General features: G+C 43.5%; 1 protein-coding gene across 1 annotated transcript in view; it reads left to right on the top strand.

Annotated features, from left to right (window-relative positions):
• The first annotated feature begins 1,000 nt into the window (after positions 1–1,000).
• Positions 1,001–24,975, top strand: part of cpne2 (copine II) — a 48,838-nt gene continuing 24,863 nt past the window's right edge. Inside the window, exons 1-10 of the mRNA XM_070830049.1 lie at positions 1,001–1,024; positions 3,797–3,997; positions 15,716–15,895; positions 16,612–16,686; positions 16,999–17,070; positions 17,711–17,794; positions 18,023–18,112; positions 18,514–18,612; positions 21,445–21,531; positions 23,444–23,503. Of these exons, the coding sequence (XP_070686150.1) occupies positions 3,821–3,997; positions 15,716–15,895; positions 16,612–16,686; positions 16,999–17,070; positions 17,711–17,794; positions 18,023–18,112; positions 18,514–18,612; positions 21,445–21,531; positions 23,444–23,503 (924 nt within the window). The 5' untranslated portion in view covers positions 1,001–1,024; positions 3,797–3,820. The remainder of the gene's footprint in view (positions 1,025–3,796; positions 3,998–15,715; positions 15,896–16,611; positions 16,687–16,998; positions 17,071–17,710; positions 17,795–18,022; positions 18,113–18,513; positions 18,613–21,444; positions 21,532–23,443; positions 23,504–24,975) is intronic.

The following is a 24,975-nucleotide window of genomic DNA, read 5'->3' as shown; positions in this document are numbered from 1 at the left end:
GTACTGAGTACTTTTGCTTTGCTACTTTAATGTTTTGATGTTGTTAGTACAACCTTTACTATCTATATCCACTATATTTATCTCTGCACCGGTAACTAAGCATATTTTCTCAAGTGCTGTACTCAAACAGGACTGTACTACATTTCTAAGATACTTGAATATTTCCCTTTTCTGCCATGTGATGCTTCTACTCTTGTACATTTTACTCCACTGTATTTATTTGATAGATTATTTGATAGATAGATTATTTGATTGATGTATTTGATGCATCAATAATTATAATGCACTAACTTTGAAATGGCACACTCTGCTTGATGTGTACTTTTACTTTTAACACTTGAAGTAAAGTTTGATGCTTATGCTTTTGTCTTTGCTCTCAAGTGAAATTCTGAATGCATTTGTTTGTGCCACTGCTGTGGGAGATCTGAGTGCTGCAGTATGTTAAGTTTTAGACAAACTACAGCCGTGATGCCTGCAGTAACCACAAGAGAGTGCCAGAGGAACAATGCATTTTCCACAGCCCATTAGATTTTTAGAATACTTCATTAATAATACAGAAGCAAAATACAGTCTTGGACATAAACAGAAGGCTGCATTGTCACACAAAATATAGCTGTATTAATGTCAAGTCTAGTCGAGTCACAAAAAGAGTATCTGGCTGTACTAAAAAAAAAAAAAAATTTTAAACAAAAAACGGAAGTGCATTGCAGCGACGCTTTTATTTTGAAGGTGGACCCGCAGTACTTCCGGCCATGAGCTAGTGCCGCTAGCTTGACTGAGCTCCGGCCGTCAGTGGCGCTGAGCGGCAGGTGCAGAGAGCAGAGTCCAGGTGCAGAGAGGATGGTTTACGTCCGCACACTGTTGCGACTTCCAGGACTCTCCGGATAAAAATGGCAGCAGCAACTTCAGTTTTCACTCTTTGGTAGAAGAAAAAAAAAAAAATCATATTTGTCCTCACCGCGTGCAGTAATTAAAGAAACTGTCAACTGAAAAGCGGCGAAGAAGTTGGACGTCATTTACTGAGGTGAGTGTCACGCCAGTTTTCACATTTTCTTCTTCTTTGGTGTAGAGATTGTAGAGATTCAACAGTTAGCTGCTGGGTGCTGTTTGCTGTTTGGGGGGGCTGTCAGCACGAGCCAAGGCGCCAAAACGTGCAGGTGGTCAGAGAGGTTAACCACGGAGGGATGTGGCAGTGTGCACTGTACACTGGGATGTACGGTGTGTGTGCGTGTGTGTGTGTGTGTGTGTGTGTGTGTGTGTGTGTGCGCGCGCGCGCGAGTGTGTGTGCGTGCGTGTGTAAGAGAGTTGTTGTGTTACTGTTTTTATCCTTTTCATGTCCAATTAAAATCTCCAAATGCAGACTGCTTCCAGCCTGCACTTCATTCCTATTGGCCACTTTGGCACCAACCTGCTGTTAACAAGTATGGCACAGCTTCCGGGCTGTTTTGCTCGTCAAGTCAGTCACTTTTAACCTGATTTCTTCCTGCTCTGGCCTCCTGCAGAGAGGTGCCTCCGGTGTGGATGTGCAGTGTGACTGGGTGTGAACATCTTCTGCAGGGTCAGTAGCAACCAGGGAGAGGAGGACAGGGCTGCCTCACACCTGTGATGGCCTCACACATACAGTGTATGTTTGCCAGCGCTGCCCCACTCTCCTACACACAAAGTGCAAGTGCTCTTTGTATAATGGCACGCTGAAAGGTTTTGGCTTTCCATCGGAAGACATTAAAATGATGTTTTTTGCTGCCTGCAGCCTTCAATGTTGCGCAACATCCCTTGTTTGTGTTTCTATCTGATCAAACTAAAACACGCGATGGAAACATAGTTTGCCAGCAACAAAAAAAACAAACAGGATATCCTGCATGAAAACCTGTCCTGGTGCTGTGTGTGTGTGAATTGTGTAAACCGTGTCTGTTAATGGCAGGTTTCATTTGTATGAGCTTATCTTGGGGAAATGCAGCGCAACCTTTTCTTATTTCATCCATTCGTCGTCCATTAGCAATGAATGAATGAGTAAAAGTGTGACAGCCAGTCAAAACAAGCTTGTCACCACCTGTGAATGACCGAGTAAATGAATGAAAATATTACACTGCTATGTGTGACATCACAAGAGCAGACCGGGAGGAGCACGCTGGTTATGACACTTCAGTATCTTAGCAACAGACGGCATCCTTTTAGCTTGCCGCTCTGAGAACAAAACCACCGTCATGGACACAAGGGGCTTTTTATTTGTCCTTACAGCCGCTCTGATATTTAATAATTATGACACAAGTTACTATCCAGGACAGCGTGTTGACAGCATGTCCAGATTCGTAGTTTTTATTGCACTCAAACGTGTCCTTTTATTCACTGCTTGCCTTCTCCATTTTGGCGGGTCTGCGGTGGCTTTGATCTGGGCTCAGAGCACTCTGTGTCTGTGTGTGTGGCCTGGGTATTGTTCAGTACTGGGTATCTTTGGGGCTACCAGAGGGCAGCTAAACACCAGGGTCATCCTGCGTGGCCATTGTATCATTAGTCTAATTCAAATGAAGTCTGTGGGGCTGTAAATCCACAGGTGACATATTGTAAGAGTGATTCATTTGCCAGGCACCATTTTCCTTCTTTTTTATATGTTAAATGATTTACTGACAAAGGTCAAAAGGGTATGTAATGTTGCCTAAATAACAAATTTCAAACTCTTGACTCTGCAGAATTTCTTTGTGATAGTTTACCTCTGTAAAGCACTGATTACTGCCAGGAAGTGCACACTCTGCCTGGCAACAGTGTGTTGCTAGCATCGTATTTCCTCTAATTTTGTTGGCTATCGGTGTATGACACACATGACACACGCTTCTCCTGTAAAGTGTTAGAGTTATTTAAGACCCCTACCGAAAAAACTGAATATAATCCTTGACAGCAGCCATCACTGTGTGTGTGACGTGTATCAATGTTTCCATGTTTGTTTTTGGAGACCCGGTTTTCATCTAATACCATGAGCAGGTCAAAGTTCTCAGTTAAACAGATGTTAGCATCTGCTGGTTGGATGGGGACATACTTTGTCATGTTTCCCTGATCGAGCACCGACATCAGGCTAATATGCCCAATATAGAACCAACCACAATGATAATCAATCAAATGTGAGATTTCACTATTTTTCCTTGACTAGCATAATAGTAAATTGAGTGTTTTTGGACCGCTGGTCAACAAAACAAGACATTAAATGACGTCACCATATGCTCTAGGATGTTTCGATAGACATTTTCTGTGAAAAAATGGAGAAAATAACCAGCAGATTAATGCATAATGAAAAAAATCAAATAGCTTTAGTCCAATTCTTTGGTTTGTGATCAAATACCTGCAAAATTAATGATGAAATTAATTCCTATCAGCCTCTGCTGTATTTTGGATTTAGTGTCACTAATTAGCAAGTGTTTGCATGCTAACGCTGTAAACTAAGATGAACATGAACATTGTAACCTACTCAACATCCGAATCATCGCATTTCCTCTTTGAGCATGTTAGCACGCTACAGTTAGTTCAAACTCTTGAAAATCTGCACTCATGCAGTGATCACATTCACAGTTAAGAAGACGTTTGGCTGGGCTGGATGTTTGATTAGTTAACAAAACTGTGTCTTTCTCTCTTGGGAGTTCTGTCTCTTCTACAGTCTCATTTCAGCCACTAGTAACAGGAAGTTGTCTGAAAGTTCAAAATGTGTAACTTTGCAGATATCAGCGGGCACCGGCAGCCGCTGTGGGGCGGTGTGTGGGCGAGTATAAAACTTAAGTTTGTTCTACACTAAGTATTTTCTCTCCTCCAGGGTGATCAGCTGTGACCTCAGACCATGGCCTACACTCTAGGCTCGACCACCGAGGGCCAGACGCGCACCGTCGCACCCCAGCACTGCGTCACTCGGGTGGAGCTGTCGGTCACCGCAACCAGCCTGCTGGACAGAGATGTAGCCTCCAAGTCAGACCCCTTCTGTGTTCTCTTCCACGAAGTGGATGGAAACTGGGTGGAGGTAAGGATGGAGGGATGATGGGATAAGAGACAGACTGGTAGCCTGAGAGAGAGGTAGATACTGTAAGAAGGGGCTGGAGTGAAGGCGAGGCATGTTTTGTCTTCATAAAAACAGGTGGAGAATGGAGGGAAATCAGCAGAGGATGAAAATGGCAGATTAAGGAGGAAAGGCTGAACAGATAGATGATATGTTAGTGTTCAGATCACGAGGATTCAGACTCATTTCTGGTGCCTCTCCATGCTGCGTAGATCAGCTCCAGAGAGGTGGAGAGAAGAGGACAAAAGGGAGGCAGAAATACAAAGAAGTCTGACGGGGAGATGGGAGATTTGAATAAGTGTTAGAAGTGCTTTCAAGGTCACGTCCGCCACGCTGCATCTTCCGGCGAAGACAAGACCCTGAGATTTTGTTTGTTGTCTATGTTAGTTTGCAGACGGTATATGTTGTGAGCCGCATCCAAACTCGTGATGGCTTGACCATCTGGCATGAGCCCTGGCGTGCTGAGCCCTGTAGGATGCTGCAACATTTGTTAGCGTTCTTCCAGCGTGGAGACTCAGTTAAAGGTGCTGTTCGGTTTCCACATAAAGGAATACGCTCAGTACTGATGGGGCGAAATTAAAAACAGATACACAGATAAATCAGCCGGGCCATTTGCAATTATAATTATCAACATGGTTCATTTATATTGTGTTTGTGTTTTAAAAAATGACTTTAGGTCAAGATATTGTTATCAGATTTTTTAAAACTCTGATACATCAACATGATTAGCCTTGATTTCATTTAATAATAAGAACTTAAAATCATTAATAAACAATAGTTGTTAATAAACAACTTCCAACACACATTTCCTACATCAGTGTGGGCTGATTTTTGGCAAAATCCTCTTATTTCTTACTACTCATTGTTCTTACTAAGTGGTTACTAACATTTCTAACTAGCAAAACTGAGCCTTATTTTAAAGTGTAAAACACGTCCCCATCAAAGTCACCAATATTGCCAAAACCTTAATGTATTAATCTGGTTATTTGTTCAGCTTTTTATTAAGATATTCCGACGGTCGTTAAATGTCACGTGTTAACAAATATCTGATGAAGCTGACAGGTATCAATTCCTGCTGATGGAGAAGACAAAGTAAGCTGAGTAACCAACGAGATCTGAAGCTTAACAGTACAGATAAACTCATTAAGAAGGCCGGCTCTGTGATTGGCTGCTTCGAAGTGGTGGTGGAAAGGAGGACCATGAACAAACTGTCGTCCATTCTGGACAATCCTGACCACCCACTTCACCCACTACTGGGTAGACAGCTTCTCAAACAGGCTGGTTCAGCTCCGCTGTCACAAGGACAGATACAGGAAATCTTTCCTGCCAACAGCCATAACACTGGTCAATAACTCACCTCTGGCTGGCAGAGAGCTCTCGGCACCCTCGGCCATTTAACATGAACATGTTACTTCTTGTACTTAAAAACTTGAACTACAGTTTTTATTTAACGTGCACTTTAGTGTTACCCTGCACATTACAGCCGGTCCTGTTTGTAGTGTTTATAACCTTTGTATTTATTTAACTTACAAGATTTTGTACATTTTTATTTTGCTTATTTATTAGTTTTTATTCATGGTGGTGGTCACTGTAACGTCTGTGCTATTGTAACATAAGAATTTCCCCCTCAGGGATCAATAAAGTATTTCTATCTATCTATCTATCTATCTATCTATCTATCTATCTATCTATCTATCTATCTATCTATGTGGGCTATAAATGTGGGCTCACTATTTGGCAAGCAACAAGTCACTGTTGCTCTTTGTATCTAATATATTATAACATCTTATTAATAACATATGAAGTGTTATGAATTACTAAACTAATTACAAATCATTTATGGATCCTTTAAATGGGTAGTCTCATGTAAACTGCTCAATGCTACACGATGTGTGCATGTTCACCTCCAATCACTATTTAATGTTGTGCTTTACATGAAGTTTAATTACTGGTAACACACTAATTGTTAAATATGGCATACCTGCTGATGATGAATACAAGATGGGAAATTTTTAAAAACAATGTTTTTGTTGTTGATAGATCTAGAGATTCATTGAGAAACACTCTGCACTAATGCATTGCTGCTTGCCAAAATGTTACATTTAGGTTTGATTGCCTTTAATGACATGAAGCATCCATGCTTGTTTGTTATTTAGCAATCGGTAATTACAGTAACACGGTGGAGCAAAACAAGCAGTCAAAGGTGCGCTTTAAGCCGCTGCACGCCCATGGTAAAGGCACGCAGGTGACTTTTAATCATTTTGTCCTCCCAGGGCTGTGTGGGCGTGCACAGTCTGTGCTTGATTCAGTCAAGCCACGCTAATTCACGCCATCCACCAAAAGCAAGCCATCCTGACAGTGCTGACCTTTGAGGGGGCAGAGAGCCAGAAAGTCCAAAATGGAGGAAGCTGTCGTAGCTTATTAGCTTTGCTGCACTCTTCACTTTTGTTTAACCTCCTCTGTGTGTGTGTGTGTGTGTGTGTGTATAAACTAATGCAAAGGTTTGCAGGCAGTTATGAGTTGTCTGGCAAGAGGTACTGAAGAATCCGCTGTCCAGCCACCACACTGCAGAGCGGCTTCTTTCCTGCGGCTGTAAGACTCCTTAATTTATCATCTTCGCTCCACCATAAAGAGTTTTTTTTCTCTTATGGAGCAATTGGCTTGCATTTTGTTGTGAAACCCTGTGTTGTACCTTGTGCCGTGTCCTATATGTCTTTTTAATAAACTGTATGAGTTATTGTCCCGTTAGCGACCGAGCTAAGTGACCGTCAGCTTGTTAGGTTGGAAAACTTTATTTTCCCTCGTCAATAACTGTTGTTATTGAATGAAATGATTTACAGTGGTTAACAAAATAGATAGGTCCATAGAACAGTAGAGAGAAAATATACAGAAGCTATTGTTGCTGTCTAGCATCACCCAGGACAGACTGGCAAATGAATAGTCAGCTCACCAGCTACAGCAGTTCACCTACCAGCCTGGTGTGTAGTTACTGCTTCACCAAGCTTCCTGCTACACCTACTTTGCATGGATGAATGAATGAATGTCGCTGCTTTAGCCCCACGATGGACTGACAGGGATGACAGGGTCCAGCCTCTGACGACCCTGCACGGGACAAGCTGCAGTTTGAAACCAGGATTTGTTATGAACCAAAATAATGATCATGATCACAGTTAGAATCAGAGTTGACCACATGTAAATGCTGTCATGACCCGTCCTTGGGTTTTGTTGTTTGTCCTTCTTGCTTCTTTATTTCCTGTTTTATTTTGGTTTCTCACCCTTTCCCCTCATTTCTGGTACATTCTCTTCCTCCCATTGTGTGTTTTCCCGCCACAACTGATTGTGTCTCCACCCTTTCCACCTGTGTCTCGTTACCTGCCTGCCCCCGGTGTATTTAGTCTGTGTCTCCCCTGTCCTCTGTGCCAGTTCGTCTTCGTTCCCTGTCACAAGCGTTCCAGTAGTTTTTCTTGTGTACTACATTCCTGGTTCTTGATTCCTGTTCTTGCCTTCGACTCTGTCTCTGCCTCGCCCCTCCTGGATTTGTTTGCCTTCTCTCTGACTGCCTACCCGTGTACCGAATCTGCTTGTAAAGACTTTTACCTTATCTGCCAGTTGTCTCGAGCCGTGCTATTGAGTCCACCCGCTTGTGGTTTCCCAGCCGTTACAAATGTCACTTGATACTGTGGGTTTTATACATTGAGTCCAGGCACATTGTACTGTGATCTGTGTCTTGCTCTAATTCCATAAACAATATGTGATGTGAATATGTGATGTGCAGTATTTTCATGAAGCGCTAAGTTGAAGATGCTCAGGAAGAGCATGGTGATGAAGTTTTGGTGTGTGTAGGCTGCTGCCTCAAGGCTTTTCTGTAGCGAACAGCTGGTCAGCAGGGCAAGCTGGCTTTGCTATGTGTGTGTGTGTGTGTGGCTGTGTATGTGTGTGTAGGCGAGTGCCTCGGGTTGTAGCTAGCTGTCGGTCAGCAGGGCATGTGGCTCTGATGCGAAATTACCAGCAGTTGCTATGGAAACGAGAAGGGAAACAAAAGCTTAGTGCTCCTGGAGTGAGGGAACGATGGAGGAGGCGAAATGAGGCCCAAACCTTTTCTCGGATATTATCCACAGCTCACTGTTTCACTCACACCCCGGCTTTCTCACTCTCTCTGATCCCCTCCTGTTAGCTTTGTTTTCTCTCTCCTCCAATTTTCTCTCTTCATTCCCACCACCAGTCTTCGCCTCTCTGTCTCACTTTCTGTCTATCTGTCTGTCGTGTGACATAGAGGTGTGAGAAGCAGCTGGGTCCATCGGGGGAAAGAGAGAGAGGGGGAGAGGGTAAGAGAGGGTAAGAGTGTGACAGCAAGGAGGTGTGAGAGAGGCACAAGAGAAGCTGAGGGGGAAAATTAGCGAGAGGACAGAGAAAGAGAAGATAAAGTTGAGAACGTGACGCAGCGACAGATAGAGAAAGAAGTGAGACTGAACAAGAGGACGATGAAGGAAAGTGGAAGGAAACCATGATGGAAAATGATGATAGCCGCTAAAACTGGTGTTAGAGAGGCTTTGAGGAACATGATAGGCCTACAGAAATATGGATCTCAGCTATGCAAATGACGTGGCACCCAGTTAGCTGACTATTTTCTAAATTCCTTTGATTTTTTTTCTCTCTCCAAACTCCAAATCCTCAAACTAATCTCAACACGTGTTATGGACAGAGATGTATACGCGTGTAACACTGCAAGTGAGACCTCACACTCAACGTGATGTTTTCCCACTTACGGTAGGGATGCCAAAATCAGTGGGGTTTAAAATGACATCTTTAGCAGTGCGCCACAGCTACTGTAAAGTGCCGTCTTATGCTGCCTTGTAAAGTCATTTTGCAGGAGGGGTTTTTCTGTAATAATGAACCATGTTTTCAATGATCTTTCTGCTTTATTTTATACATTTAAGTGGAGCATCTAAGGAAACCAGAACTGTCACCAGACGGTGTTTGTCTCTGCTGTTAGCTTACTTTTTGGTTTGGTAATTTAACTAATTCAAATATCTACATAAAGGTGAACCCTGCAGTACCCTGCAGTATTAAAGCTGCTCTAATCAATATTCTTATGTTAACAACTGATCTCTGCAGCTCTACGGGGCATTTTTGCATCTTTCGGCTCTTTTTTTTTTCTTCTTTCGGAGGCATTGTGTTATTTTCTGTTTCATGGCCCACAACATTACTGTTTGGTTCACCGCTCTCAGGCTCATTTTCAGCGGCAGCAGGCAGCTGTTTTCAGTGCAGATGAATCCACTGTGCGCTACTGCTCTGGACCAAACAGCAAACAGAATAGTTGGTGAGCATAGTGGAGCATTTAGCAACTAAAGAGACAGATATTTCCCTCAGGGGTGTGTGGAAAACAAAGCAGGGCTAAAAGGAGAGAGTGAATATTGGACTTGACTCATTCTGTCGACACAAACGGGACTCCAAAATAAAGCTAATGTTACCACATCTGCTCGATGTGTAAATAAGCAACTGTTTACCGACACGTCCTCTATATCAACTTTTGTAATAGGTGGTAATAAGTCAAATTTGTGTTTCTAGCTTGTTGATGAGCCCATGTGGCCAAAAAATAATTAGTGTAAGCTCAAGCACCTACCGTCAAAACACTGTATGTGACATTTCTTTTTTTTTTTTTCCCAATTATGTGTATGTTTTGGTGCTGCAGGTTTGTCCAAGTGATTCCTTTTTAACAGCAGCTTCTCTGATGTCTGAGTCTTTGAAACCACTTGGGCTCTTCTCATTGATTCAGCCGCTTTGAGCTGTTTGGCTGTGGCGTCTCTCTGTTATCTCGCCCTGTCTGCTCCACCAGAGAGAACACAGAAACTAGACCCAACCTAATTATATTCATACTGGTCATTAACAGTTTTTTAAATCCTCATGTGCACACCCAGCTCTCAGCCACACACACATTCAATATAGACCCGTCCTTTTAAAAATTTGAAATTGTGTGCTCATAAGGGGGATGGCAATGCACACACCACCAGGTCAAGCATCAAAATGTAAAAATAGCAGGATGTTATTAAAGCTAGGGTGGTATTCATACTCCAGGTTTGGCTTCAGTCTCTCACCTTATTATTATAGCCCTGTAGTAAATATATTGTTGCCTCCACCTGTTCAGGAAAATGCTTGTTTCAGTTGCATGTATTGTTGGTTCCTATTTTTTCTGGCCTTTTTTTGATCTGATAGTAAACATGGACAGATGAAAAAAAAACACAGACAGGAAGAGGGTGAAGCGCCAAGCAGGTCTGATTCATTTCCACAGCCCAGTGAGCTAGGTTCAGGTCCATAGTGGCACAAAAATGAGACATGCACCTCAGCCTGCCGGGCTGCCATGATGCACCAGTAATATCAGTTTTTAAGCCACAAAGTGCAGCCATTCGCCTCTGCTGCCTACCCATGCGTCAGACTGATGGATAAGTGCTGTAAGCACTGTTAGCAGGCTGAAGTTAAAACCCTTTTCCCTCTGAAGTAGGTCTGCAGTCTGACTCCTCTCAGTTCTTCAGTAATAACAATGTCTATAGTCAGAGAAATTTTAGCTTGAAGCATTCACGATGGCATGTTGAAGGTACAGTAGATTTTACAGAGGTATGTCTATACATTTATTTGATACTATACAGGAAGCACTAAATCATATCAAACATCAGTGGAGACTTTCAGCTGTCATGGGACAGATTAATCAGGACAAAGCAGTGTATATTTTTCAGTGTGACCCAGTGCAAACAGTGGTAACTGCTCAGTAGAAGAAAATTAAGGATAAGAAGTTGAAACGAGGAGGGGAGCAGCAGAACAAACTCCTTAATAGACGACCTAATGCTATTCTACACAGTGTGTGTGAGAGAACTACTGTCCACTGATGGATTCGTGAACTGGAGGTCAGTGAATAGAGGAGTAAACTGTAGGCCCACTGACAATATTTGGACCTTTATTCTGTGTGTGAACTAGTTAAAATCCACTCACTTAAATTTAGCAACACCGAATCACAAACACATCGTATTTTTTACCTCTGTTAAAAACATGACAACAAAGTAAAATGCTTTGTTTAGTGCCTGTGAATCAGCTGAAGGACAGATGTCCTTCAGTGCGAGGATGCTCACATCTCATGGCCGTGTATTATTCCAATGACCATTCAAAAATGCCTTTTATATTCACTCTAATTCAGAAGTGGTGACAGGCTAGACGTACACTGACCTCATCTAATGGCGGATAAATACACCATGCAGTGTGTTCTGGGTGAGTCAGACTGGAGTGTAGCACGGCCAGTGAGTATTACTCATGCAATCACCTGTTTTAGAGGAATGAGAGCAAATAACATGACTCTCATAGCGCTCTTACAGACACCCACGCACTCTGATCTGTCTGTGTGCTGTTTTGGGGGGGGGGGGCATGAGAACTTGTCACATGTAAAATGATAGTGAAGGGGGTCACTCACAGTTCTAAAATTAAAGTCAGACAACTCTGACTCTTAATTGAGCCTTTTTAGCCCTTTGTTTTGGTACATTTACCATTTAGGTTAATGTCACTCTAGTGCACAGTTAACAAATCCTGTTTCCAGCAGCAACAGGCTGCTGTTTTCAGGTAAAAGCTCTGCTGAACCTGTTGAACATTACCTGACCAGCACCAATGGCAGATCGGCAAAGTTAGCAATTAGATAATTAGCTAGAAGAAAAGCAGCTATGATGTGCATATTGAGTTTAAGCCATGCAAGCAAGTGGCATGGAATGGCCATTCCCGTCAGGTCAAAATTTTTCTGATGATTTAGTTTATGACCAAATTCATGCAAAACTAATGACATTCCCATCAGCCTCAGTGCTTCGTGTTTTGTGCTACTTAGCAAATGTTCGCATGCTAACCTGAGATGTTGAACATGGCAAACAAACCTGCTCAACATCAGCATGTTATTGTCATTGTGAATGGACCATTGTGAGAGTTTTTGACCACTCAAAACGTTTTAATGCTACATTCACTTACAGGGTTCACAAAAAGTTAGGGATATTCCACTTTCAGGTGAAATTTATGGAAAATGTAAAAAGTGAATGCTACAGTGATATTATATCATGAAAGTAGGACATTTAAGTATCAGCATGCAATGGTAGTTTCTTCATCTTAAACAATTTATTGAAAGAAAATCTAACAACAGTGCAGGGTAAACGAGGGTAAACGTAAAATTGGGATGTGGCCAAAGGATGTCCACTCCTCTCCTTTCTGTGACTCTTCCAGTCTCTGTATCTCTGTTGCAACCTGCTGATGACACTCTGTGACCCTCTAAGCTCAGTGGACACTTCTGTCTGAGGACCTGTTTGAAGCCTCCAGTGTTGAGGTGCTGCTGATCAACTGTTAGGTGTCGTCTTGGTCTCATGATGTCAGAATGTGAACAGCATGATGAGGAGGACTGTTTAAATACCAATTCTAACTGAAGCAGGAAATGTATTGGTGGTGGTTCATCCTGAAATTTCACCTGAAAGCCAAATATCCCTAACTTTTTGTGAGTAGTGTATTTACACACTGATGGGAGGTTGCAAAGCCTGTCATCAGTAGGAAACTAATCAGTCACGTTCACAAGTTTGAGGTTTAGTGTCTTGCCCACTGACACTTTGAGGAGCCAGAAATCGAACCACGAATCTACCAATAGGTCACAACCTGCTCTACCTCTGAGCCACAGCCACCCCAGCATTAGTATTTAGCTCAAATCACGATCAAAGTACCAGAGATGTAAAAAGAAAAAGAGCAGCCTCACAGAACTGCCGGACTCCTTCTCTCTTGGTGGAATATTACAGCGCCCACCAGGTTTCATGGGAAAAGAAAACCAATTGCTAAAACAGCTAATAGGAAGTGAAGTTCGAGGTTGCTGTGGCTCTCTAGTGGCACTGGCACTCTAGTCAGTCAGGGAGTGGTGAGAGTGCAGGCAGGCCGGTGTGTTTTGGTGACAAGATGCCTACAAATGCATTATTATTGAATGTATTATTTCATATTAATATTGCTGAACCATTTATTCATTTTATTTTATTTTACCCTGAACTTTTGACCCTTTTTTTGCATTGCTCATCTGTGTAACGTTTTGAGGTGGAAAATAAACAGTTTTGTTTTCACCATATGATAAGATGGAGAAGCCAAATCCAGCAGAGAGGTAAGTCCAGGAAGTCAGAGACTAAGTGAGTTTATCCTCAACTGAGTTGGTACAGAGATGACAGAGAGAGGCTGCATGTGGAGGAGTCAAGCCTGCACTGACACAATCAAAAACCTGCATAATATTGCATAATGAGGAATGGGATGATATAACCAGCTTATTTTCTATGCAAACATAATATCTTGAATATGATCTCAACTTCAACGCCCACGTGGGCAGCGACAGTGAGACCTGGAGGGGCGTGATTGGGAGGAACGGCCTCCCCGATCTGAACCCGAGTGGTGTTCTGTTGTTGGACTTCTGTGCTAGTCACAGACTGTCCATAACGAACACCATGTTCGAGCACAAGGGCGTCCATCGGTGCACGTGGCACCAGGACGTCCTAGGCCGGAGGTCGATGATCGACTTCGTTGTCGTGTCATCTGACCTCCGTCCGTGTGTTCTGGACACTCGGGTGAAGAGAGGGGCTGAGCTGTCAACTGATCACCACCTTGTGGTGAGTTGGATCCGCTGGCAGGGGAGGAAGCCGGAGAGACTCGGCAGGCCCAAGCGTATCGTGAGGGTCTGTTGGGAACGTCTGGCGGAACCCGCTGTCGCTGCGGTTTTCAACTCCCACCTCCGGGAGAGCTTCTCACAGATCCCGGGGGAGGCTGGAGATATTGAGTCCGAGTGGACCATGTTCTCCACCTCCATTGTCGGCGCGGCCGCTCGGAGCTGTGGCCGTAAGGTCTCTGGTGCCTGTCGTGGCGGCAATCCCCGAACCCGGTGGTGGACACTGGAAGTAAGGGAGTCCTACCGGGTCTTGTTGGCTCGTGGAACTCCTGAGGCAGCTGACAGATACCGGCAGGCCAAGTGTGCTGCAGCCCGGGCGGTTGTGGAGGCAAAAACTCAGGCCTGGGAGGAGTTCGGGGAGGCCATGGAGGAGGTCTACCGGTCGGCCTCGAGGAAATTCTGGCAAACCGTCCGGCGCCTCAGGAGGGGGAAGCAGTACCCCACCAACACTGTTTACAGTGAGGGTGGGGAGCTGTTGACCTCGACTGGGGATGTCGTCGGGCGGTGGAAGGAATACTTCGAGGATCTCCTCAATCCCACCGCCAGGTCTTCCATTGAGGAGGCAAAGGCTGGGGATTCAGAAGTGGACTCGTTCATCACCCAAGCCGAAGTCGCCGAGGTGGTCAGAAAGCTCCTCGGTGGCAAGGCACCAGGGGTGGACGAGATCCGCCCTGAATACCTCAAGTCTCTGGATGTACAGGGACTGTCTTGGTTGACACGTCTCTGTAACATCGCCTGGCGGTCGGGGACAGTGCCTCTGGAATGGCAGACCGGGGTGGTGGTCCCTCTTTTTAAGAAGGGCTGCCCTTTGTCACCGGTTCTGTTCATTATTTTTATGGACAGAATTTCTAGGCGCAGCCAGGGGCCGGAGGGGGTCCGGTTTGGGGACCGCATGATAGCATCTCTGCTTTTTGCGGATGATGTTGTCATGTTGGCTTCGTCGGGCCGAGACCTCCAGTGTGCACTGGGGCGGTTTGCAGCCGAGTGCGAAACGGCTGGGATGAGAATCAGCACCTCCAAGTCCGAGGCCATGGTTCTCGACCGGAAAAAGGTGGTTTGCCATCTCCGGGTCGGTGGAGAGTCCTTGCCTCAAGTGGAGGAGTTCAAGTATCTCGGGGTCTTGTTCACGAGTGGGGGAAGGATGGAGCGTGAGATCGACAGGCAGATCGGGGCAGCGTCTGCAGTAATGCGGTCGCTGTATCGGTCCGTCGTGGTGAAGAGGGAGCTGAGCCAAAAGGCAAAGCTCTCGATTTACCGGTCAATCTACGTTCCTACCCTCACCTATGGTCATGAACTTTGGGTCATGACCGAAAGAACGAGATCTCGGATACAAGCGGCCGAAATGAGTTTCCTCCGCAGGGTGGCCGGACTCACCCTTAGAGATAGGGTGAGGAGTTCGACCATCCGGGAGGGGCTCGGAGTAGAGCCGCTGCTCCTCCACATCGAGAGGAGCCAGCTGAGGTGGCTCGGGCATCTGTTTCGGATGCCTCCTGAACGCCTCCCTGGGGAGATTTTCCGGGCATGTCCCACCGGAAGGAGGCCCCGGGGAAGACCCAGGACACGCTGGAGGGACTACGTCTCTCGGCTGGCTTGGGAACGCCTCGGGGTCCCACCGGATGAGCTGGAGGAGGTGTCTGGGGCCCGGGAAGTTTGGGCATCTCTGCTAAAACTGCTGCCCCCGCGACCCGACCCCGGATAAGCGGTTGAAAATGGATGGATGGATGGATGATCTCAACCAGTAGAAGACTTACGGCTTACTGGTGTGCATGTTAACAGAGACAAGTTGATCAGTGGCTAATTCTTACCCACAGTCCCTGGGTGGTTTGATGTTACTATTTATTGATGCCCGCTGTAGGGGCTTGTCAGTAAAAGCTAATTGTTCCACTGGATCCACAGGTACAGCCACAGTCCACTTGAACTGCATGTGTTTAAATTCTTAAAGTCAAAGTCTGTCTCGTCCCTTGTTTCTTTTCCTTTAGCTCGGCCGCACTGAAACAGCTGTGAACAACTTGAACCCAGTGTTTGGAGTGAAGTTTCAGGTGGACTACCACTTTGAGGAGATCCAGAAGCTTCGCTTTGCCATGTTTGATGAAGACAAGTGTGCCACGCAACTCTACGAACATGACTTCCTGGGAGAATTCATTTGCACGCTGGGAGTGGTATGGAATTATTTCTCCTCTTCAATTCCAAAGTTGGTTCTGTATTAAAGAGGATGACGGAGCATAAGTTGCCATGTTGTGTCATTTCCAGGTATAGAAACTCATGCGTCTCGGTCCTGATAGTTTACACAGTGTGCTATGCACCCAGATGACCCACCTTAGATATCAGATTAGAAAAGCTGATTTTTGGCACAAAATTTCGTTCGTTAACTAGCTTTCTGGGTGTTACAACAGTACATCAGCTGTTTGTATTGTGAATATTTGCAAGAACACCGATGCTGAACTTATCAGTACAGTTATTTTTAATAACTTAAGTCATAAATGTTATTTGCAGTTGCCACAAATGCTTCATTTTTGCTATATTGGTCTAGAAGTGGTTTTATTTTTATAAATTAAAGTACAACTCAGCTATGTAATATAATGTATAATAATCTACACTACAAGGTGGTCAAAAGCAGCAGATGTCAGTCTACACAAGACATTTCCACTTCTGGTGAAGACAGGAAATTAAAAGACAAAATGACAGAGTGGCAGCACTTCTTTGTTGACACCTCCTGTATTAACAACAGATTCAGGTAATTAGGTTCAGACTATAGTTTAGAGTAAAATAGGCTGGAATGAAGATGTTCAAACCCATATTTCTTTAGCTTTGTGTTCTGTCTGTGCTGTTCCTAAATGATTCCTCTCCTGTGTGTCTCTCTTCAACTCTCCACCAGATTGTGTCCAATAAGAAACTTCACAGACCCTTGATCTTAGCCAATGGGAAGCCAGCTGGCAAAGGATCCATTACGGTAAGAAGCGTCTTTTAAAGGTACTCTCTCACTCTCTTTTCTGTTTCTTCTGTCGACACGTACACACACAAACACACACACACACACAGTGTGGCCATGGCCATAGGTGTCCATGCAGATGCAGTCGCTGTTGTTTATCATATGCCATTATTATTATGGCATTGTTGATGATGACAATGATGATGAAGATGTTATCTTGGATGCTGCTGTCACTGTTATTGACAACTTTTTTTTCCAGCTGATGGTGGTAGGAATGTGAGTAGTTGCCAGTGTTTTTGTTGCAGCTAATGTTGCACTGTAATGTTATTTCAGATAACAGCTCAGGAGCTGTCTGACAACAGAATCATCACTTTGACCCTGAGTGGGCGTAAACTGGATAAGAAGGTAGGCAGTTAGACCCACACACACACACACACACTCACACACACTCTGGATGCAAATGCAAGCATGCAAACACACACTCACAGAGCATTAGAGCAACCCATACTACTTTAGGATAACAAGCAAAGCCCACACGGACAACATTTACTGTAAATGTTTTCGTACCCTCCACCTTTGTCCGCCAACTAATGGAAATTATTTTATTCATTTTTAGAGAATGCTGTATAGAGAGTTTATTTTCAGTGTTGGACCTATGGAGTAGATGCTGCTATATAGTGAAGGGAAGAATGACATCGTGTCAGAAGCAGCACAGCTTGAATTGTGATTTGAACTTATACTGATGTGTGCCTGCTGTGCACCCTCTGGTTAAACCACCAGGATACACACAAAGCACAGTAACTGCAGAAGCTTAGAGTATCTTTTAATAAATACATTAATTAAGCAATTAATGCATTATCAGTGCAATATGGTTTCCTATGTTTTGGCTGCTGCTATTTAATTAAATTAAAATTGAAAGCATTAGTCAAACTGTGATCCATGTGTTGCAGTTTGGCTATGGTGAGGAGTAATTAGTAAAAAAAAACAAAAAAACAGGATTCACCCTCAGTAAGACTTAACAGTAATCTCCCTCTGTTCCACACAGGACTTCTTTGGGAAGTCAGACCCCTACCTGGAGTTTCACAAACAGGGAGAAGACGGCAAATGGATGCTGGTGCACAGGACAGAGGTGAGTCATCTGCGGGGATTAAGAGCACCTTCATGTAACTGTCATCGTTATCAACCATGAGCTGTCATTTTCAGCTAAACGCTGTCATTGTCAGATAAACCAGGTCTTACAGAGGGTTGTACACTGAAACTTTAACAATAAGTGTCGGATGAAGCAGATTACAGCCCGAGGTTCATGTAATGCTACTATGGCTACACCATGCATTATAGTCTATTTCTGTGCCCGCAGGTCATAAAGAACACTTTAGATCCAGCATGGAAATCCTTTACTGTGCCACTCATTTCTCTCTGCAATGGAGATGTGGACAGAAACATCAAGGTTAGTGGGGAGGGTTTCGTCCGTCGGTGTGGTATGGAATTCCTACTTTATTAAGTGTTAGCAGTGCAGCTTGACAATGGAAAGGAGGACAGGATGTAGTTTTTTCTAAGTAATTTGAATGTGTTGTGTCATCATCAGTTGTTGTGTTACAATTTCTATGTAGAAGTCAGGACTTGCAACTTTGTGTTCTGCCCCAAAAATGTTATTATCTATAAATGTGACCAAGAATTACTTTTCAGGAAATTTCACATTTTAAAAGTGAGAGTATGCAAGTATTGAGATATGTACAGAGCAAAAAGACCAGAGAAATAACAGCCTGAATCTCCAAAAGGAGGCTAAACAAGCCAAACATGCCATGGAAAAAATGGTGGCATGATGTGCTGTATTGTGCGCAATGACAGGTCCTGTGTTATGACTATGATAATGATGGGGGCCACGACTTCATAGGAGAGTTTCAAACCACGGTTGCCAAGATGAGCGAGGCCCAGAACTCAATGGAGGTAAAACATTTCTGGCACTAGTGTAATTAAGTGTGTGTGTATTCACCCATCTGTGTTCTGCCTGTGTTCTTTCATCCAGTCAGTGGCTAAGTACCGATTACAGATGAGCATTTCCAGTTGTCCAGTTAGATGTAAATGTGGATACCTGTCAAATGTTTAGTTAGTGTGTAACTCCTGTTCTCTGACACCTCACTTAGGTATCTTACTACAATACATTTACAAGGTTAAACCATTGCTTAGCCATGTATATAGTTATGCTATGCTATATATGCCCAGTTAGAGTTTGTTACCAGTCCTTAAAAGGGAAGAAGAAGGTCCTTCAGTGTGCTGCTTTCTTAGCCTGTTGATAAATCAGGCTGGAAGAAGGTTATGGTTCTTCGTCCTTGCTGTCCTGGTTGCAGGCTGGTCGCTCCTTTGTCCCTTGGTATTTAGCAGCTCGGTGCTAACTTGCCTGTGTGCTCCTGTTGCTCTGATGATCAGCTGGCAGACTTTGGGTCATGCCTGCTGGCGCTGATAAACTTGGTTCAGGCAGGGCTTTGCGTCGCTGCCATGAAAAAGGTGGTCTGCTCTGGTACAGGCCACACTGAGGGGCTGGAGTAGTGAGCTGAGGTGCAGTGCTGAACTGGTCTCCAGCAGAGCCCAAGGTGGAACAGAGCTGGGCCCTCAGAGGTCCAGAGGAGAATTGGGAGAGCTGAGCTGGATCCCCAGGGATCCAGAGGCAGAGGCTCTCAGGGGTGTTGAGCCGAAGTCAGAGAGGTTTGAGAGAGAGAGCTGAGCTTCGCCCAGCTGGCCCTCATGGGTCTAGAGCCGAAGGTTTAAGGGCGAGAGCAGTGGGGGAGCTCTGGTTTTATTGACTTGAGGTTGTAGGGTCATGTGTCACACATTGACCAATTGTGGCTGTAAAGCTGGGTCCAGGGGTAATTTAGCACATATGTGTGAAAACCAAAGGACTCTGGGAAACTGAGTTCAGAGAGGGAGCGCTTTGTTCAAAAGAGAGAAACATGTAGTCCTCACCATTTTCTGGTGAAGCCCAACATTAGTCAACAGCTACAAAAGAGTTGAGACAGAACATAGCCTGTGTATATAAGAAGTGGACATGGTGTTGTCACCCATTGGTTTGTCCTCCACCATTTGAAGCCTTGAGTTTGGCATTTTGGCTGTAGCCATCTTAGTTTTTTGGAGCCATTTATGGCATTTTTTACGTGAAGACAACCTCTGATTGGTTTAGATTGGTAGGTTTAGGCATTGCCCCCCTCAAATTGGTTGGTCACAATATAGTCCCACCCTAACACATAGCCTGCTTTATCACCTATTTTATTTTCAATGGCACCATAATTTACTAAATGAGTGAATTTACTACATAATGAAAGACTTGAAATTAGCAACTGAGACCATAAACTCCTGAGGAAAATCTTTACAGAGGTGGTAAATCAAGTGAAAAGTTGGGTCATTTTCTCATAAACCTCCATACAATCGGACTTCTGTTTGGAGCCAGTGGAGTCGACCCCTGCTGGCCATTAGAAATAACGCAGGTTTAAGGCACCACTGCACTAGTTTCACTTTTCAGACCTGGAAGCCGCGTCCACTTCTTTTATACAGTCTGTGAGACAGAAAGGGAAGGTGATCAGCGACCTGGATTTAAACCATACATCATCCAGTTGTCATGCTACACCTCAGCTTCCTAAGCTTCCGTTAGGAACAGAGGGTTACTGGTTCGATTTTAAAAACACTAAACCACTTATGTGATAGCACTTTTATTTTATCGTTTAGCTATACTCAGTTGGCCACAACTCTGCCCCGTACTGGCAAATTAGCAGTTTAAATGCATTCAGTCACGTCTATCAACAGTGAAGCTGAAATAATCATGCACAGATTTGCATGCGGCATTTTTTTCACATATTATAGCCAATGAGGACTGGTTGGGTCTGAGCTGCTAATGAATAAATGCTCTTGAGATTTATTCTTTTCACATTTGCATTTCTTGTCTCCTAGAGATGTAAAGATGCAGGGATCAGAACACTGTTCCTTCATTAGTTGCTCTGTGTGAGGAAATGTGTGTGTGTTCATTTGTGAAACTGCGTGTGTGCATGTGCCAAAGAAGCCTCATGACTTGTTCTCCTACTGAGTCTCTTCATGTGTGGTAATGTTGTGTGTGTGTGTGTGTGTGTGTGTGTGTGTGTGTGTGTGGAGGGGGGGGATAGAGAGAGAGAGACAGTGTGAAAAGAAAGATGAGAAAATGAGAGGTGCTTTTGAGATGTAAAACAGTCTTTAGCTGAGCCCTAGTAACACGACAAGGCATTTAGAGCTACCTGTCATATGAATCACCAGCTGACTAAAGCATGGCAGTCTGTCTAGTGTGTGTGTGTGTGTGTGTGTGTGTGTATGTGTCTTCTGATTCTCCATCTAATGTGTGACTGACAGTATTAATGTCAATGCGAAGCTGCGTTTTTCTTTGACCTTCATGCTTATCACATAAAATGAGTGTTTATAATAAACAGTATTTCTGTTTACATTACATACTACACTACACTGCACTATGATATAGTTACATACTATAATATAGTTACCAGTAGCTCATAAAGCATCTCCAAGTTTGACTGTCAAGTTGAGTTACTGTGGGCTGCGTGTGAAATACATGTAGATCCAAGTCCCAGTCTCTTAGTCATCTGCTCACCCCCCCATCTCACCAATATTCTTTTCAGCTCTGCTACCATCTCTACTTTTCCCATCATTTTCCACCCTTCTTTTTGAACTTTTTTCTCGATTTTCCCCTTTTCTGATACCGATACCTCATCTTTATTTTCTTTGTCAACTGTCTTTCTGTCTCTTCAGGTGGAGTTCGACTGCATCAACCCCAAGAAACAGAAAAAGAAGAAGAATTATAAAAACTCTGGTTTTATCATTGTCAAGTTATGTAAGGTGAGGATGGATGGATGGATGGATGGATGGATGGATGGAGCGAGCTTTGGTCATGTCATTCTTCAGCAACATCCATGTTTACTTAACAATGCACTTTTGTTGCATTTAAATTATGACTACTGGCATCATTACTATTTTGGGCAGATAGTGTAGGTAAAATGATGGTTGGGTTCTTCCCGTCTATTTTTTATGTATTTAATGTATGTGAATACTAACTAATTTTTGTGATGTAGCACCATCAGACCTTTAGTAAACAGCAGCTACAGAAGCGAGGACACTCATTACCTCATGGACAGGAGTCAGTTTTAGCAAAAATGCAATCAGTTTTTAACGTGTTAATCCTGCGTCAGTTCTCTACAAGTTATCTAAATATGCCATTAGGAATTGTGATCTAAATTCATGTACTTAATAAATAACTTATTGTCCTGACTGGCTTTCGATCAGTATTCCGACCATGAAAAAGGTATTATTAAATTGCTTTTTTACTTGATATTGGAAATGTCTTTAAAAAAAAAAAGCCTTACATTTTATTTGTTGAACACTGTACAAACCATTTCACATATTCAGACCACACAAAGCAACAATATCATATCATCCCACTGGAGGTGTGTTAGTGGCCACCTGATAGATTTAAGTTCATTATTCGCTTTCCATTCAGCTGTTTGTTTTAGTTGGTCCACTACACCTGAGAAAAATCTCTGGCTCTTTAGCTGCTACGTGTTTTCTTTAGCGTTTCTTCAGCAGCCGTTCATCTCTGCCATGCTGTGTTTGGCAGGCTTGCGTACTCTCGGCTTATCTATTTATTTAGCAAAAAAATCAATTAATCTGTCGATTCATTAACAAATTGTTTCAGCCCTTGATTCGGTGTAAATATGAAACTTATCACTTCATGTTGGTTTAAGCTCCTTAAAAAAATCTTTGTTTCGTCTGAATTCTGAGAAGTTAAATCCTTTCAATTTCTGAGCTGGAGAAACAAAAATACCATGAAGTCTTTCCTCACATTTTTCCACCTCTTAATGACCTATCTCATACTCGACTCAATGAAACATTTGATTAAACCATTGTGGTTGTGATCAGCTGAAACACTTGTAACAGTGCGTTCATAACTCCCTCTGAATAACTAATTAGTGCAGCAGCATTGAGCCCCACAGAGGACACATTAAGCTGGAACACTGAGTCTTCAGATGCCTATTGGAATGACATTAAAGCTGTGTGCATATGATGACAAGCTTTCATAATTGATTCTTTTCCTTCTTCCTCTTTTCATGGGCACAATCACGAACAAGCCTTTGCACAGACGTGTGCGTGCACACACACACACACACACACACACAAACACACACACGCGCGTGCACGCACTTCCAGCACATGCACAAAACTGCTAATACAGTAATTATATTTGTTGGCTGCCGGCAGGGATTAGACTAATGACAGTGAAACCCGTGATAAATATTCCTTGTAACTGGAGTGGAAATTGTGTTCTAACAAGATAATAATTGGTGTTCCATTTGTGGTACCTTGAATCAGACAATCATGGGCTTCTTTGTCATTTTAAAACAGATTTTAGGGTCCCGCTCACAGCAAGAGTTATTAATTAATTTTTTACCGCTTGCTGTGCTTAGTTAGGCTGTCTACAGCATTGTCTGTGGTGTTAGAATAAGTAGGCAATCAATTAGTCAAGAAAAAATGCTTTCAAAGGATCAAACACGGTACCTTGAATATAAAATAACAACAGTCTGTGTTTATATTCACTGCCGAGGTGACAGTATATGATGCTGGAGAGGTTTACAGCAGTAAGGTTCAACAGATTGACTCCTATTCTCAATAGATCAATACTCTCTCCTCTCTGCTGGCTGTAGTTACTTTTCCTGAACTGTCTCCTTACTTTGCCCTGTGACTCTTGTGTCTCTAGATTACGAGAGACTACACTTTTCTGGATTACATACTGGGAGGATGCCAGCTCATGTTTACAGTGAGTATGACATTAGCATGCCTGTTTTTCTGCCTCTGCACTGATGTGGTAATCATATGCACGTTTCCGCATGCTTTGCTCTCAAAAACAGATGGAAAACATTCCGATTTTCTGTGTTCATCTCCCGGGGGTTACAGTTGGTTCACGATCATTAGCATACAGAAAGGAAAAGTATGAAGGACTGGGAGAAGGAACTGAGAGAAATGAGTGGAGAAGAGGAGACTAATGGGGTGTCGTGAAACAGTGAAACGTGGGTACCTTTGGTGGATTGTGGAAACAGAAGGGCAGAAAGAAACAGAAATAAAAAAGTAGGTGTGAGATGAAGGTGTGGGGATAGAAAGAGAAACAGGTAACGACAGAGATGGATATGGTTTAGAGACGGGTATTTTACCAGAGGGAGCGAGAGAGACAGAATCGTCACAGTCTATTTTGGTCTCCTGTTAGGAGAAACTCTTGTGTGTCCCTGGTGATGTCACACCTTTTTGTGTAACTGAGTGAGAGAGAGAGAGAGAGTCCTGTTTTATAATAGCCAGTCTCTCTCACACACACACACACACACACACACACACACACACACACACACACACAGTGAGTCGTTTCTGTTGTTATCCGGGGAGTTTTTGTCCAACAAATACAACTGCCATGCTGATTAACCTCAGGAGCCATTCAGACTGCCTCACTACACAAACGTTCACACACTCTGAAACCACATGCACACTGAGAAAAATGCATACTTGTGGCGCATATACACACATACACATGCCCTGTGTCAGCTAAACATGTGTACATACACATTGTCCTTTTTTTTTCTCTTCTCTATCTCTTTTTTCCAATTTCCCAGCTTCGTGAGCTAGAACCACGCTCCACATGGAGCAGGGTACAGATAATGCAGTTTGTTACATGCCTGATTTTGTGGCATTTCCCTTCAAATGTGCTCTTGGATTGGACACCTGTGCATCTCCTTGTATTTTAATATTTGATGCTATATTAGTTCTCTAAAAACGCATTGGGGTGAAGTCTTTTTTCTCTGATGGGTTCTTGTGAAATGAGATGCTTAGAGACTAAATACTTAGGCATCAAACCTGATGTGGTCGTGCGTAGACCCTTCTTAGGCAATGCTTTGGCTGTCTGCTGTCATGTGACTGCAGAGGTGAAGCAGTGCCTTTAACGATGGAGCAATTAACAGCATATTTAAAAGAGCCAGTCAGGCACCGATTGTTTTGCACGTTTAACCCATTGATTAGATTTTATTTTCACACGTTTAATGTATTGTGTGTATTTAGCAAAACAGGATGCAGTTCTGTCTTTAAACCCTGATGCATTCCAAAATGGACACAGCCACGGTCTTTATTTGGACGACATTGGGTGTCAGAATTGGCGGGCATGTTCACACACGAGTCTGTGTGTGCAGCCTTATTATTATAATTTGAGCTTTACTCTGTTGCATGTGCTGTGCATCCAGACCATCTCAT

Source organism: Pempheris klunzingeri, chromosome 5 (genome assembly GCF_042242105.1).
Source record: "Pempheris klunzingeri isolate RE-2024b chromosome 5, fPemKlu1.hap1, whole genome shotgun sequence".
Lineage (NCBI taxonomy): Eukaryota > Metazoa > Chordata > Actinopteri > Acropomatiformes > Pempheridae > Pempheris > Pempheris klunzingeri.
The sequence above is the reverse complement of the archived record's forward strand: the minus strand, read 5'-3'. Positions and strand labels throughout refer to the sequence as shown.